The following is a 16,757-nucleotide window of genomic DNA, read 5'->3' on the forward strand; positions in this document are numbered from 1 at the left end:
GGATCTCCAGAACAACGTACAGAGATCTCTAAACAAATTGAGACATATAGGATGGCAGGTGGCACATTTGGCTTTGACATGGCTATCACTGATAGGACGATTAAAATACCAGGTATTTTTTAGTTTGTAACTTTGTTTCAAATTTCATTGTCTCTTCAAATTCCATTTTTTTCTTATGTTTATTTAAAATTTTATTTGTAATTTTGTTGTAGATGCATGGTGGAAAATGTATGGTGGCAGGGTACCCCTTCTGCAAAAGCTTGCCATTCGCATCCTTAGCCAAACATGCAGCTCCTAAGGATGTGAGCGCAACTGGAGTGTATTTGAAAAAATACACAACAAGAAGTGCAACAGGTTAACACTTAAACATTTAAAATATTGCAAATTTCCAAATAAATTTTTGAATTCATTAAACAATATTTTTTTATAATTATTAATTATTATTTCATGATCTTTGTACAGGTTGGAGTCCCAGCGACTTAATGACATGGTCTACGTCTACTACAATCTTCGATTGTGGGTGAGGCAACTTGAGAGGACACCTGATGTGGATGCCATCTCATTGGATGGGATTGACACCACTGTTGCATGGAGGGTTGAGGCCGAGAGGCCTCTCATGGATTCTGCTGATGATTGGTTAGTGCAGGATGTAGTGGAGGGGGAGGAGGAGCAGGAGCAGGAGCAAGAGGAGGAGGAGGAGGAGGAGGAGGAACAGGAGGAGGAGGTGATACCGCCTGCCTGGGCTACCACTGCCACCAGTAGAGGACGTGGTCTACCTCCTATAGCTCCTACTTCTAGTTCTTCAGCTTCTAGAGCACATCAGACTCCACTGCCATTTCCACCAGCACGGGCACCAGCATCTACATCTAGAGGGAAAGGGAAATCTGTGGCATTTTCTCGCAAGAGGGGCCGAGGAAATTAATAGGATTAGACTTTCATTTTATTGTATATGACATTATGACATGATGAGATACATTATCATATTTTTTGTTGATATTTTGAGGCTGAGTTGAGACTCGGGAGTCAGGACTTACTATTCAGGACATGATTCAATGTTATGTGTGATTTTAGCGCTAGAAATGATATTAAACATCTTATATATTAGTTTTTTATCATATTTATGTGTCAATGTATTTATTTTATGTTGTATATGGTTTAGATATTAAAAAAATTGAGAAAAATTAATATTTTTGTACCAAACGATTTTTTCCCGATTTTTTCCAATTTTTTCCCGATTTTTCCAATTTTTTCCGATTTGTTCCCGCGCCGATTTAATCCCAATCACAACTTTCACAACATTGGCAACTATACCTCTCCCTTAATGGCTGCTAGGACTCTCCTCCTACTACCGCTAGAACATCTTTTAAAGACAGCGTTTAGGGCTACCTTGATTTAGATCAGCAGTTTAGGCAGTAGGGCTTCCTCATGACAGCGAAGTCTTTTACAAGTTAAGACCTCCTTTGACTGTGTCCTTGATTCTTTTAGCATAGTGGATGAGGGCATGGCATATCCCTCTTAACAGCGTCCATAGGGTTGCAAATGTCTTCCTAATTTCTGCGGCTAGGGCTTCCTTTAGGGCTCCTTGGATAGCATTGAAACTCCCTTAGACAAAAGACCCTTTGGTTGCGTTTAGGGCTTACACTTTTACTGCCCCTCTTGACTGCAGCTAGGGCACGTCCAAGACTCTTCCTTCCCATGGCAACGTTCAGATCTAGGGCATGCCTTCTTCCATGATATCATTGAGCTAGGGCATCCTCTCCATGACTACGTTTTAGGGCATCATCTCCATTACTGCGTTTTAGGGCATCTTCTCCATTAGGGCAGCATTGTCTTCTTAGGATCTCTCCTCCCACCCAAACCCAAGACAAGTGGAGAGGAAGAGATCACAAGAAGTGTGTGTACAAATGACCTTCAAGGCACCTCTATTTATACTAAAACGCTGAGCACAAGTGGGGGCAATTTGGTTGCTGGGCGACCTTGACGAATTGTCCCATAACACAAATAAATTCATATCTCATGAATACTTGTTGGAATCGAATGATCTTTAGATCAATCCTACACCTCAATGAGAGGGATCCAAGAAAAATATCAGCTACCATAAATAAGATGACCCACATGGAGATTGGCCCTAGGTGCCAATTTTAACACATTGGGAGGTCAAAAGGTCAAATTAAGGGAACATTAAGCATCTTAAGGAGAACATTGAGCCTCCCTTACATCTCTAATTTTACTCCAAGCCACTTCAAGCGAGATTTGAGGGGAATGTTGGTGTTAGACCCTCAAGATGGTGGGCAAGCATGCCTCACCCGAGTTTTCACCGACACCTAGTTGGAGAGCACAATGACACTATCGCCAGGACAAATTGCATGGAACGAGACATTCCAACTCATGGATGGGCTCAAATGACATTGGCTAGATGAGTTCTTTTGGACAACCAAGACTTAAGGTGGGTATTAAGCGGACATCAGTTAGGGGGTCGCCAAAAATTTGGGGTTTCCCTAGACCAAGCACCTGGTGCGACACGAGATGGCTTGTTCAAGAGAGCCCAATGAGTTGGGCATGCTCGATGGACTGAAAAACCAAAGAGATGACTTGTTCAAGCAAGCGGCATCAATTGGGCATGCTCGTTGGATCAAAGAAACCAAGGAGATAACTTGTTTGGGCAAGCGCCATGAGTTGGACGTGCTCAGTGGACCAAGGAAACTAAGGAGGACCATCAATTGGGCGAGTTAGAAAATATGAGGTGCACACAACATGGATGCGTGCAACCGAACGCACAATCAGCTTAGTGACTCATGATTGAACGACACGTCAATTGAGCAAGGTTGGTGGAAGGAGTTCACCATTATATATTGGGTTTTCTATATATGTAATGGAGGTTCCTACCACCCAAGTGAGGAATCAAGTCAGATAGGGTGTTACGCTCTTCTCTTGAGGTGTCGTAACTAGGGAATGGATGGGTGTTATATGTATTGGATTCGGCCAAGGTGTCGCAAGATTCTTGTTGTGTATTTCAATTGCTAGTACCGAACAGTTGGTGAATCGAGTTATAAAGTGAGATTTTGTAACGGGCTGTAATAATTTGATTAGTTGAACCAAACTATTGTAACATATCATTATATGTATTGATATCATTCTTCGAGTGTTAGGCTGAGGACCGCCCATCATATATTCTCGTGCACTATTGTTCGCCATTGTTGGATTGATATTGTTGCACGATTTATGGTTTTAAGCTATAGACATTGAGAATTGATTAAGTGTAATACAAATTCCACTGAAGAGTTCACTACAAGAAAGACTAAGTAAGAAGTTTTGAGAAGCATAGTCCATGTCGGCTACAACTGACCTTGTCACACCATCGATTGGAAAGAAATTGGTGCCACACACTAGAGATCCACACTGCACCTTAATCCATGTGGGTTCTCTAGGGTCATGACACTTGGCCTTTTGGTGCAAATCAACCTCCTCCTTAGCAAATCAAGCCTCTCAAGGTGACATCACCTCCTTAGGGGGGTTTTAAGTAATGAGATAAGATAAGATAATTTTCTTAATGTCCAAGGAATGACCATAAATAGGTCAATGGCACTGAAGGATACAACCAATACGAGTACAATGTGGGAGTGCAAACACAACTCCTAGAAAATGCCAAAGCTAAATCTAGGATAAAATGAATTAAAGGATACAATAATAGTATTAAAAAAATCCCAAAAAACACAAAAGTAGAAAAATATAACCATCAAAAATAAAGAATAAACCATTGAAAATGTTTTATTTATTGTCTAGACGAAGGTTGACAAACTATATTTTTGATCTAGACAATTCTCTTCGGATTTGTGCTATATTGGTATCTCGAGGCCTGAGCAAGAACAGCCCTCTTATTTAATGCTTTCAAGGACTATCTAACATCATATTGAGGGTCTTGAAGGTGTCTTCACAATTCTGAAATTTGGTAACAGCAATATCTTTTGAAGGATTGGTAAGGCTCCTTACCTAGAGTTTTGTGAGAGAGGTTGTTTCTAACCCCTTAAAGCCCTAGTTTCATTTCTTAAGTATTTAAACTGCATATTATCAATATTTGGAAGTGTTTAAAGCTTCCCTAAGAGCTGCAAAATATTTAATCTTCATTAGGACATTTTCCATTTTTGACCCTATGGGGATTGGACCCATTTTCATGCAAGTTGGGATCAGATTGCAGTAGCTTACCATTTACTTGCATTTTTATCATGGCTAGGCTGTGTTTTCACTTAGATTTCAGTCCCCAAACTCAAGAACCAAAGGATCCAGCATCCCAGTGTGTTCCCATACTTCTAGGTTGCTTCAAAGACACTCCAAATCTGGTATTTCTATATTTTCTGGTTATTTTGTAGATCTGGAAGTGTAGGACAGCAGCAAGCTCGTCCAAATCATGTAATAAATCAAGTGACAATCAAGGATAGGTCATCTCACTTGGTATATGTACATTTCCCTCATTCTTAAGCATCAAGTTAACCATTTATTGGATATTTTGAGATAGTTTTCTATGCTGGTTTGTATTTTCTGCAGTTAGTATTCATATATCAGACTTAGTATTTTGTTTCAATTCATTTCTAACCTTCATCATATATATTGTTTCTAGGCATTAGTCTCATAGGCTTGTTGGTGAAGTATGTGTAGATTGGGATGCCCCCTTGTAGCATTGTAGGCATTGGCCTAAAGTGAGAGGAGATTGCAGTGAGATGACAGTAGGTGTATCTCCTATGTCTGCCTAGTGTCTTGACCGGACCTTGTCGAGGCTGCTAATCCAAGCGTATCAGGAGACATGATCAACTTCAACTCTCCTAGAAAAATTATGTACTCTCTCTCTCTCTCTTTCTCTCAATCTTGACAAGTGTTCCACGAAACGCCCCCCCCCCCCCCCCCCCCCTGCGAATCAAAACCCCGAAACGCGACCCGTACGGATCCGTGGGTGATCCATCACCCGAAACACATCCCGGAAACTCTGAAACACGAATTGGGCCGGAAAAAACACTTCCTGCCTTGTGGGAACCGCCCGGCCCGATCCGCGTTTCGGAATTGTCAAGACACATTTCGGGCGGCCGATCACGCAGCTGAAAAGCAGCGTTTCGGGGCAGGATTCGTACGGATCACGACCGGTTCCGTGGCCAGCCCGCCGATTCTGTCGTGCAGCCCCACAAAGACGTTTTTTTATCTAGTGGTTGGGGGTGGGTCCAAGTTGGGTTAGGGTAGGGGATGAAGAGATTAAAAGGCTCTTTCACCTCTCATTTGCTCACTTGTATTTTTTGAGAGCTTGGAGAAGAGAGGAGAAAGAGAGGAGAGCTTGGAGGAGTGAAGGAGGAGCTAGGAGAAGGAGGAGGAGCTTGGAGGAGTAAAGAAGGGCTTCCATCTACAAGAACTAAAGAGGTAAGTGCAACCCAAAACTCCCTCATTTTTTTGTCATTGTTTTTTGTATTTTTCTCCTCCCTCTCCTACTCTTTCCCATTCTTTCTTCTTGCTCATTTAATTGCAGGTTGTCCACCACCTATATTCATATTCCAAGATGATGTTCTTTTGGCTTCTATGTATCATTCCACTTTTGGTTTTAATGATTACAAGGGGGAGTAGGAATAAAAGGGAAGAAGAACAAGAGGATAGTGGTTGCAATATCAGTGACCCAATGTATGATGAGGAGGAAGGGTTTGAAGAAGAAGGGGGTGAACCTGAAGGGAACACTGAAACACTAAAGGGGAAAGTTGCATTGACACCCTTGTGGAACTATGTGACCAAACTTGAAAGGGGAAAAGGTGGTGGAAGCTACAAATTTTTGTGCCTTCATGGTTGTCATGGAGGAAAACCATTTAGTGGTTCATATACCACTGTGAAGAGGCATCTTTGTTGGGTGATGGACAGTGATGATAAAAAGGATGTTGTGGGGATACAAATTTGCCCAAACATTTCAGCTAAACAAAGAAGAAAATACATCCAAATAGAGGAGGTTGCACAACAAAAAAGCAAAAAAACAAAAAACTCAGTCTGAATCAAGTGCAACCTCTAGATTTGGTAGCTCATCTCCTCATGGTACTTCTGCAAGCTCTGAAGGTAAAAGAACAGTAGGGGATTTCCTTAATGTTGTTGGGAGGGATGTTGTGGATAGAAAGATAGTTCAATTTCTATGCTTGCGGTGTACCATTCAATGTGCTTCGCTCTTCCTATTGCCATGAAATGGTAAAGGCCATCAATGAAGCCCCAAAAGGATATAAGGCCCCCAACTATGAGAAAGCTAGAACAGTGTTATTAGAAAGAGAAAAAGCAAAGGTTCAAAGAGCTTTAACACGTTTTACAAATGAGTGGGTGGATTGTGGGTATCCATTGTATTAGATGGGTGGACAAATATTAGAAACCAACATTTGATAAATGTTCATGGTGTTTCTGCTAGTGGTGTAGTATTTATTACATGTCATGACAAAGCATTGCAGATCTCCTATTGCAATCAATCAGAGATGTTGGTCTGAATAATGTGGTTCAAGTGATCACAGATAATGAAGCAAATTGTAAGGCAGCAGGAAAAGTTATTGAGCGTACTCATCCACACATCTTTTGATGCATGATAATGTGAAGCATAACGAATGTGGGTGGATTAATGAGCTTTACAAGAAAGGGAAGCAACTCATTAAATTTATCACAAGGCATACAAGGGTAAACTACTTATATGGCACTTACTCCAAGTTGCAGTTGCTTAAACTTGCAAAACAAGATTTGCAAGTTATCACCTCACCTCTAGGCAGCTAGTGAAGGTGAGACAAGCTTTAACTAATATGGTGACCTCTGAATCATGGGAGGAAATTAACATTGATCGAGATGGTGCTAATGTAGCCAAGGACACTATTCTTGACATGTTCTTTTGGTCACAAGGTAAATATGTTTTGCAAATCACCAAACCAATTTATTACATGATCAAGTTTGTAGATTCAGATCGGCCAATAATTGGGGAGGTGTATGAGAAAATGGATAGGTATGTTGGGGCTGATTAAAGACATTGTTGAGCATAGAGATATCACCTTGTACAATTATATTCATGCAGAGGTGGAAAACCGATGGGAAATGCTAAATGTTCCATTGCATGCATTAGCATATGTTTTGACACCTAAATACTATCATCCATCATGGCTTTCAACACCGGCACTTGGGGGGGGGGGAGCAGGAGAAAACCACACCTAGATCCAGAGGTTCTAGAAAAATATATGATTGCATTGGATAAATTAATCCCTGATGAGGAGGAGGCTGCCATGGTACAGAAACAGTTGAGCAACTATAAGCTTAGTGTTGGTCCATTTGGGAGCATGCATGCAATTAGAGATCAAGAGAGTTTTTCTTCTCTTGAGTTGTGGAACATGCATGGAGGTGCTACTCCACTTCTACAGAAAATGGCATTGCGGGTGCTATCACAGGTGGTAAACACTTCTTCTGCATAGAGGTGTTGGAGCTCTTATTCTTTCATCCACAGTGTTAAAAGGAACAGGTTGAGTTTAGACCATAGTTTTAAAAACCAGTGGAAAAAACCGGTTACCGGCCTAACCGGCCGGTTGGAAGGCTGGCCGGTCGGAACCAGTGGAAAAACCCGGTTTAAAGCACCATTTGCCCGGAAATATGCCCTAACCGGTAAAAACCGGCCGGTTTAGGGCGGAACCGGCCAGTTTATTGCTAACCGGCCGGTTCCGTCCTAAACCGGCCGGTTTATGGACAGGCCGCCGGTCAAGCAAAAAGCGCAGCGGTTTTTTGGAAATGAGGGCGGTTTAGGGGTTTTGGGGGTGAGGGAAAGGGATTTTCCCTCCAAAAACACCCTCACACTTGCTATAAGACACCCCTCTCACTCTCATTTGTCTCACACAACTGATTTGGAGTGTTTGTGAGTGTTTGTGAGTTTGTTTGTGAGCTTGGAGAGTGTGGAGTTTTTGCTGAAGTAGTCATCTTGGAGTTGGAGTTGGAGCTATTTTGGAGATAGTGTGTAGCTGTCAGTGGAGTTGCCATCATCAAGAGGAGGCTAAGGGAGCTACTTTGCATTTCCAGGTAAGGATTTGCACTTGATAATTCCTCATTTGGGTCTGCTGTCCATGAATTTTTTTTTTGTGCTATAAACTTCTCACTTCAATGATCTATCATCTATGCTAAGCCTATGAACTCTCTAGCTCTATGCTATCAATTTTTGTAGCTTGCATGTGCATTTTTTTTCCTACATTTATCATTGGTTTTCCATGTTCCTTAGCTGCAATTTTTTTTTTAAATGGCAGATTTCTTTGCAAATTGTTATTATTTCAAGCAAACATGGCTCCAAAAGGAAAGGACAGTGCATGGGTTCATTGTGATGTAATTGAGGGAAAAATGATATGCAAATTATGCCATAAATCTATTGGAGGTGGGGGTATTCTTAGGTTGAAACAACACTTGGCTGGGGTAAGAGGCCAAGTAAAGCCATGTGATGCACCAAAAGAACTGTTAGGTCCTATTAGGGCAGAATACATTGCCAAGCTTGAAAAATTTTATGAGGATAAGGCTAGGGAGAAGGCCATCCAAGATGAAATTGCAAGGAAGAGGGAATTAATGGAAGCCATGAATCTTATGAAAGAGAGTGGGTATGATGATTATGAGATTCAAGACTCCACTTCTATCCCTTCCACCAATGACCCCTTTCACTATGTTCATCCTTCTATTGGAGTTGGCCAACCATCAAAAGGAGCAAAGAGACCAAACATCCAAAGTTATTTCTCATCTTCTGCCAACATTGCCTCTTCTAAATCTAATCCCACTTCCTCCCAGCCAAGTTCTCAACCCACTTTGGATCAGCATTGGAAAAAACAATGCAAAGAAACTTCTCACCAATACATTGCTAGATGGTGGTATGATTCAGATATCCCATTTAATGCTGCTCGCTCACCTTATTACCAAGCTATGTGGGACTCTGTTATAGCTGCAGGAAAGGGCTTCAAAGGCCCTAGTATGCATGACTTGAGGGGAGCTCTTTTGCAAAAAGAGATATCTTCCATTGATGAGTATTTGGCTGAGTTTAGAGAGTCATGGGTCAAAACAGGTTGTTCCATTATGTCAGATGGATGGACCGATGGAAAGAACCGCACTATCATTAATTTCCTTGTTTCTTGCCCTCAAGGAACCATGTTTTTGAAATCAGTTGATGCATCTGATAGGGTAAAGGATGCAAGCCTTCTATTTGAGCTTTTGGATAACATTATTCAGGAAGTTGGGGAGCAGCATGTTGTGCAGGTCATCACTGATAATGCCTCAAACTATGTTCTTGCTGGAAAGATGCTTGAGGCCAAATATAACACCATATTTTGGACTCCATGTGCTGCACATTGCATAGACCTCATGCTTGAGGATATAGGCAAGGTGGAGTGGGTAAAAAACACTGTAGAGCATGCCAAGTGCATTACAAAATACATTTACAACCACTCATGGGTATTGAGCCTAATGAGGAAACACATTGGAGGCAAAGAGCTTGTTAGGCCTGCAATTACGAGATTTGCAACTCACTTCCTCACGTTGCAATGTCTCAATGGTCAACATAGAAACTTGCAGAAAATGTTTTCCTTTGATGAATGGTCTGAATCTCGGTGGGCTCGTAGACCAGATGGAAAAGACACCAAAAAGAAAGTGTTAGACACTTATTTTTGGAAAAGGTCTGTAGAGCTTGTGAAAATTACCGAGCCCCTTGTTAAGGTGCTAAGGTTGGTGGATGGGGAAAGATTGGCCATGGGCTACATTTATGAAGCTATGGATCAGGCAAAGGAGCAGATACGGGCAGCTTACAATGACAGGTTAGCTAAATATGGCCGTATATGGGAGATCATTGATAACAGATGGAACAATCAACTCCATCGTCCTATACATGCAGCCGGGTATTTTTTGAACCCAAGGTATCACTATAAAAATCGGCTAGGAGATCAGCATGATGGGGAGGTCAGAGCTGGATTGATTGATTGCTTGGAGCGCATGGTCCCTAACCATGTAGACCAGTTGGATATACATAGACAGCTTACTATTTTCAATCAAGCAAGTGGTACTTTTGGCAAAAACTTGGCAAAGATGGCAAGAGATGTGGACCAACCAGGTAAGCAATTCCAATTTCCATTTTGTTTTTCATTTCAAGTTAAAATTGTTTACGTTCTTTACAATTCAAATTATAAACTAAGTTACTAATTATTGCCTTTTTCTTTGCAGCACATTGGTGGGAGTCATTTGGTGGCCAGTGTCCTCAATTGCAAAGGTTTGCAATTAGAGTCCTCAGTCAAACTTGCAGTGCTTCAGGTTGTGAGCGCAATTGGTCTGTTTTTGAGCGCATACACACGAAGAAGAGAAACCGTTTGGAACAAAAACGGTTAAATGATCTTGTTTTTGTGCAATACAACCTTCGACTGAGGAGGAACCAAATGATGAGCAAATCACCTGATCTAGATCCCATTGTGTTGGACGATATTGATCCAACATCAGAATGGGTGGAGGAGACTGAAGATCCTGTGTTTGAGGCTGATTTTGATATCGACATGGCTTTAGCGGAGGATGAGGCAGATTATGTGGCGGCATCAGAACCAGGATCAGTAGCGGCATCAAGGAAAGGCAAGGAACCAATGGAAGGCACTAGTCGTGCAGGTCGAAAAACTCATGCTTCCATTAGGTCCACTTCTATTGTCATTGGTGGCATTGATACTGATGTTGCAGATGAGGCAGAGGCATCCTCAGACTCTGAACCAGATGATGTCTATGTAGCTCCTGATGATGATCCTGTGTCTAGTAGTGGTGATGGACTTGATGATTGATCATGTGTACACTGTAGACTTGTAGTAGGCCAATGGCCTCATAGCTTGCAGCATTGTTTTTGGACTTTATAGGCCATTTAGAGCCTCATTTCTTATGTATTTTGCTATTTTGTCGATGATATGTATTGCACTCGGTGCCATTTTGATATATTCACCTTTGCATGGTATATAAATGAGCAAACTTTGCATATTTTGTCTCTATTGGCTTGGAATCATGGTTTTACATCTTAAAAATAGTTTTGTTTCATTAAAAATTAATTATTTAATGTATTTTTTAAAAACCGGTTCGTTTAGACCAAACCAGTCCCGGTTAGACCGGTTCCGATCGGTAAACCGGTTCATTAGGTGGACCGGTCCGGTCACCGGTTCCAGTTTTAAAAACACTGGTTTAGACCAGGCAGAGACCTTGGTTTATGTTCATTACAACTTGCGATTGTTGTCCCATTACTGTGATGATGCAAAGACTAATAAAGACCTTAAGGTTTGGGACAGGAATACAAAGGAGCCCAATTTGGAGGATGGAGTGTTGCAATTAGAGAAATTAGAGGATGCTCTTATCTAGGTATGTCCATTATGGCATGAATTTCAAAATTCAGTGAATAAGTGGTATGTCCATTGAATTCAAATGTGTCAATTTTGCTTATAAAGCACTTCTCTAATTCTTGTTTTTAATTTTTTTGTTAACTAGTGGTTTTTTTTGTATGAACTTTTTCAGCGATTCCAAGATGATGATGATCGAGTTGAGATGCCACCCCCATTTGGTCCCTTGGTTCCCAGCTTCCATGTTTCAACACCAACAGCAGGGGCTTCGTCTTCATCAGTTTCAGTGCCACAACTTCCATAGGCACCATCTTCTTCATTGCCACCACGTGGAGGCCCACCGCCACGTACTCTTCGTGGTGGAAGGAGGAGAGATTAGTAGATATATTCACAATTTACTACTTTTGTCATAGATTAATCATTAGACTTGTAGGCTTGTTGTGAATTTGAACCTTTTTGTCTTGGTGGTAGCCAAGTGGCCTATTCTGTAAACATTATTATTTGAATTTTGGAAATGACTAATGTTCATTGTTGACAGTTGCTCACTTGCTAGATAATATGCTTTATGTTTTATGTTTTATAATATGCTTAAATGTTTTATGTTTTATAATATGCTTAAAAATTTGATGTATATTTGTAATTGCTAGAATATAGATGGTTGATGCTCGAATAATTAATCATTGATGTACAATGGAATCATGGATTCCATATCTATCTTGATTTATGTAAAAATATGCATGTTTTCATGTCTTCTACAACTAATTTGGTATTTGGGATGTTTGTTTTGAATATAAATGCAATATATATATATATATATATATTAGATGCTTCCGAGACGCTTCGCTTCCTAGGATTTTAGAAAATGATGCTTTCGCATCCCCGCTTCCAAAAAACGTCCTTGTTTCGTCCCCGCTTTGTGCAACGTTGATCTTGACACACACACACACAAATGAGTGTACAATATGTTTACATATCCAACAATCTTCTCTCATACTTGCATACTTTCACTCTTGTGTTTTCGTGTGAGTATCTTTCTTCTATTTTTGGTGTTGTGCTCCTATCACCCAGGGATCTTGAGGCCTCTCAAACTACCATTGTCAGAAAACCAGATTACATTTCCCATGCAGCCCACAACCTTTTAAGCAAACAAGATCCTAAAAGCATGAAGGCCTTAGCATTATTGATTATGTCACATGGCTTAAAGGGGCCTCAGCATGTTGATATCAATGACAGAATAAAACTTACCAAGGAGTATCTTGCTGCACTACTCATACTATGCATTTATCGGCAACAACTACTCCTCAAACTCTAATTTCAAGGAGGCCCAATCCCTCATGATACTTTGGTAAGTGCAAATATGAGAAAAGATTTACTGGAACTAGAGTAACCCCTTTCATCGCAACCTACGTGCCCCAAAGAAAAATTCTAACATCCTTCCCCAACATTTTATAAGTTGCTTGAGAAGGGGAAAAAATGGCATGCTAATAGAATTATATCAGCAATCGTAACCTCCCTATAACCTCGCAAACGAAATATTGAGGCGACTCCAAGCTTGAATTTTTTTCCAAACTTGGCCATTATCCACTTCTATTCGTCAACACAAGTGATATATATACCAAAGGGAATTCCGCTTCCACATCCCCGCTTCCAAAAAACGTCCCCGTTTTGTCCCCGCTTTGTGCAACATTGATCTTGACACACACACACACATGAGTGTACAATATGTTTACATATCCAACAATCTTCTCTCATACTTGCATACTTTCACTCTTGTGTTTTCATGTGAGTATCTTTCTTCTATTTTTGGTGTTGTGCTCCTATCACCCAAGCATCTTGAGGCCTCTCAAACTACCATTGTGAGAAAACAAGATTACATTTCCCATGCAGCCCACAGCCTTTTAAGCAAACAAGATTCTAAAAGCATGAAGGCCTTAGCATTATTGATTATGTCACATGGCTTAAAGGGGCCTCAGCATGTTGATATCAATGACTAAATAAAACTTACCAAGGAGTATCTTGCTACACTACTCATACTACACATTTATCGGCAACAACTACTCCTCAAGCTCTAATTTCAAGGAGGCCCAATCCGTCTTGATACTTTGGTAAGTGAAAATATGAGAAAAGATTTATTGGAGCTAGAGCAACCCCTTTCATCGCAACCTACTTGCCCCAAAGAAAAATTCTAACATCCTTCCCCAGCATTTTATAAGCTGCTTGAGAAGGGGAAAAAATGGCACGCTAATAGAATTATATCAGCAATTGTAACTTCCCTATCACCTCGCAAACGAAATATTGAGACAACTCCAAGCTTGAAATTTTTTCCAAGCTTGAACTTTTTTCCAAACTTGGCCATTATCCACTTCTATTCATCAACACAAGTGATATATATACCAAAGGGGATTCCAAATAACAAATGATCTCCCCAGCTTTTATATATAACGATTATGACTCAGCCAATTAAAGGGGTCATCCTTCCTCACTAACAACTGCCTCTGCAACTTCTACAAATGTGCCCACACAAAAAGTAGTAACATCCACAGATTGGTGGGTCAAGTTGAGCATTAAAATCAAGCTTCTGCATTATGGACATTTGAATGTTGGTTGTCACTAGGTAAAGAAATTCCTATAATTTCCCCTTGCACTCTAGCTACCTCCAACAAATAACCCAAAGCATTTGCTGCAATCACATCGAGATAATGGGCAAGAGGGAAAAATATAATGTTGCAAAAAAATAGAATTGAAAAGTACACTATTCACACTAACAGTCATTGACACCTACAAGAAGAATCTCCACTTATCTAGGATAGAAGGAACCAACCCCAACCAATCCAACATGTTAAGGATGAAGTCTCCTTCAATCCTATCATAAGCTTCGACCAAAATCACTTTTCAAAAACAGAGCCTTTTGAGCAGTTCCCAGATCACATTAAAGACTTTCCCAAGGAGTTATAAAAATATCAAGGATATAATTGCCCTTAATGAAAAACAATTGTTCCTTTCAAACTATTCAAGCAACCAACCCCAATACTCCTAGAAAACATTTTTGCTAGGATTTTGTATAAAACATTGAAGAGAGTGACAGGATAACAACTACCTACCAAATCCCTTTAAACATCTTTAGCAATAAGCTTGATAGGACTGTCAATGACAGACCCCACCATGCCCCCATCATTATCTATTCCTGACATGTCTTGAAATATATGAGGCTAACCACATCCCACATATTTCTATAGAAGTTCACTAAGTGGCCATGAAGACCTGAAGACTTTTCATGCTGGAACTCTTTCACAGATCCCTCCAATTTGGCCAACTCTAGTTCCCTAGAAAGATAAACCCTCTCATAAGTTTCTATCTTCTAGGGTATAACTTATTTAACAAGATCCATAGAAGCATCACACAAAGGGTCTGAGCCTACTCATTTGAAGATCCTTTAGAAATGTCCTTGAAAACTCTTAGATTTCCATCTCATCCTTTGTAAAGTTGCCACTGGGATCTCAAAGGAACCAAATGGCAAAAACCACTGAGAATAGAATTTAGAAGGTACATCCTCATTAGTGATTGATTGCATCCGCCCCAAATGTAGATCATCAAAAGGGTCCACTTCCATCCATTGCACCATTTTGCATCAAGCAATACAAGCGACAAATCATTTTATAAGCTATGCTCTTATAGAATTTGATTGCAAATCAACCTTTGTGCATACATTGGTGTTAATTTATGTTTATTGATAACTAAGAGTTATTGTGATTTATTGCAACTGAACAATGCTCTAATTAAGTTCTCGGGCTTATTTGTTGCATTTATAAACTCTATCATTGTATCAGAGCACAGGTGGAACAAGGGAATGCTTCTTTAAATTGGAGTGAGTGCAAGTTAAGAGAAGAAGACTTCATGTGAAGGAGAAAAGCATGTCATCCATGTTGACGTCGCCTGAAAACTGCTTTCATCACCATAAAGTACATTTTCTTGTAATATGTCGACAAAATCTGTGATCAATAGTTCAACTTGTAGGAAAATACCACTGTGCTGACAGAAGGATCGTACATGTACTTGCACAGTTGTTTGTTGTGATTATGATAGATGATTGTGTGATGATTCCTCACTAGTGACTCCTTTTTTACGATGATATTTCCTTTTTTGATGACGGACATTTATTTTTAAGTCCACCCATGGACTCTAACTTTGGTCTTTCTGCAAAAATGTGTTGCAATTAGGTAGACTACCTTGGAGTGCATCGATGAGAATGAGGACTCACCCACCCTCTTTTATGGATCCTGGACAGGGGCTCATCAGTTTCTACCTTCTTTGGTTTTCCCTGAAGGACAACACTATTGGAGGTGCCCAACAGGATGATCTTTTTTACTATGGCCATTATTTCTTTTTCAGACAAGCCCAAGAGGAGCTCAAGTTTCCCATGCCACTTTCTGAGTTATTGGATATGAAGACATTGGCATTAAGGAGAGGGTGCTTGAAGCATAATTCCAACACCTTCATATGGTTCTTCCTCGAGTTACGGATCTTCTCTGAGTAATCAAGTAAATGGAATGGATTTTCATCTGGTTCTTCATCTATTGATGCCTTCTTCATCAAATGATTGATGGCTTACTCCAGTGGAGTGAAGATCTTTTCTTGTACCTCCACTAAATTTTATAGGGGGATGTTGGTGATAAATTTATTGGGAGCCCAATTTAGCCCTGGGGTTGCCCCAGGTGTGGCAGCATTAAGGTCAGTTTGGATCCTTCCATTGTGCACCATGTGTCAACCTAGGCAAATTTGTGTACAGCACTTGGGCCCACATTATATGAGTGTAAAAGTATAAATTCCCATTCGATTGTCATTTTGTACCAAGAAACACATCACATTATAATCATTTTGTGTCTTACATTTATAAACTCCATCACAACTCTATGGTGAGGATCTGACTAAACAATCAGATCCATCAGAATGGAAAGGATTGCATCTCTTGATTCTTAAATAAAAACAACAATATATCATGAAAGTCTCGAGGAACATAAAGACAAAATAATTGATCTCTTCTTGACCTCTTTTTAACTATGCTAAATATACTCCACATGTAATTGAATGGAGATAAAAAAAATATAACAAGATCACAGTCCTGAAGCTGAACAGTCCACATTAACTGTGGATGCAGAATGATGGGCTTAGATAGAAAGCTTAATCCTTAGATAGGCAACATAATGGGCAACCCACGTCAATGATCATGACCAAGCTCATAGTAGATTTAGGCAATGTCTTTATCCTTCTTCAAATAAGATATCTTATCTTAAAAAGCCCCGTAGTTGAAAGTTCACCAATACTCTTCCAGACGGATTTACAGCAAAAGCTTGAAACCAAACAAGCATTATGGGAAGGCTGCCTGTTTCATATTCTGCATGTGGCACTTACATG

The 16,757-nt window shown here is 40.2% G+C and overlaps 2 protein-coding genes across 2 annotated transcripts in view; one reads left to right on the forward strand and one right to left on the reverse strand.

Moving 5' to 3' along the window:
• Positions 1–16,757, reverse strand: part of LOC149226398 (rhomboid-like protein 19) — a 98,714-nt gene that overhangs the window by 55,356 nt on the left and 26,601 nt on the right. The gene's annotated exons all lie outside the window — the stretch shown is intronic.
• Positions 8,136–15,879, forward strand: LOC149226400 (uncharacterized). The gene is made up of 4 exons (XM_089376842.1): positions 8,136–10,099; positions 10,210–10,712; positions 11,521–11,615; positions 15,735–15,879. The coding sequence occupies exons 1-4, from the start codon at positions 8,167–8,169 to the stop codon at positions 15,877–15,879; spliced, it is 2,676 nt and encodes an 891-aa protein (XP_089232968.1). The 5' UTR covers positions 8,136–8,166.

The sequence above is a fragment of the Pinus tabuliformis genome, chromosome J, assembly GCF_031772625.1.
Source record: "Pinus tabuliformis cultivar Carrire ecotype Pingquan chromosome J, CPIR1, whole genome shotgun sequence".
NCBI lineage: Eukaryota > Viridiplantae > Streptophyta > Pinopsida > Pinales > Pinaceae > Pinus > Pinus tabuliformis.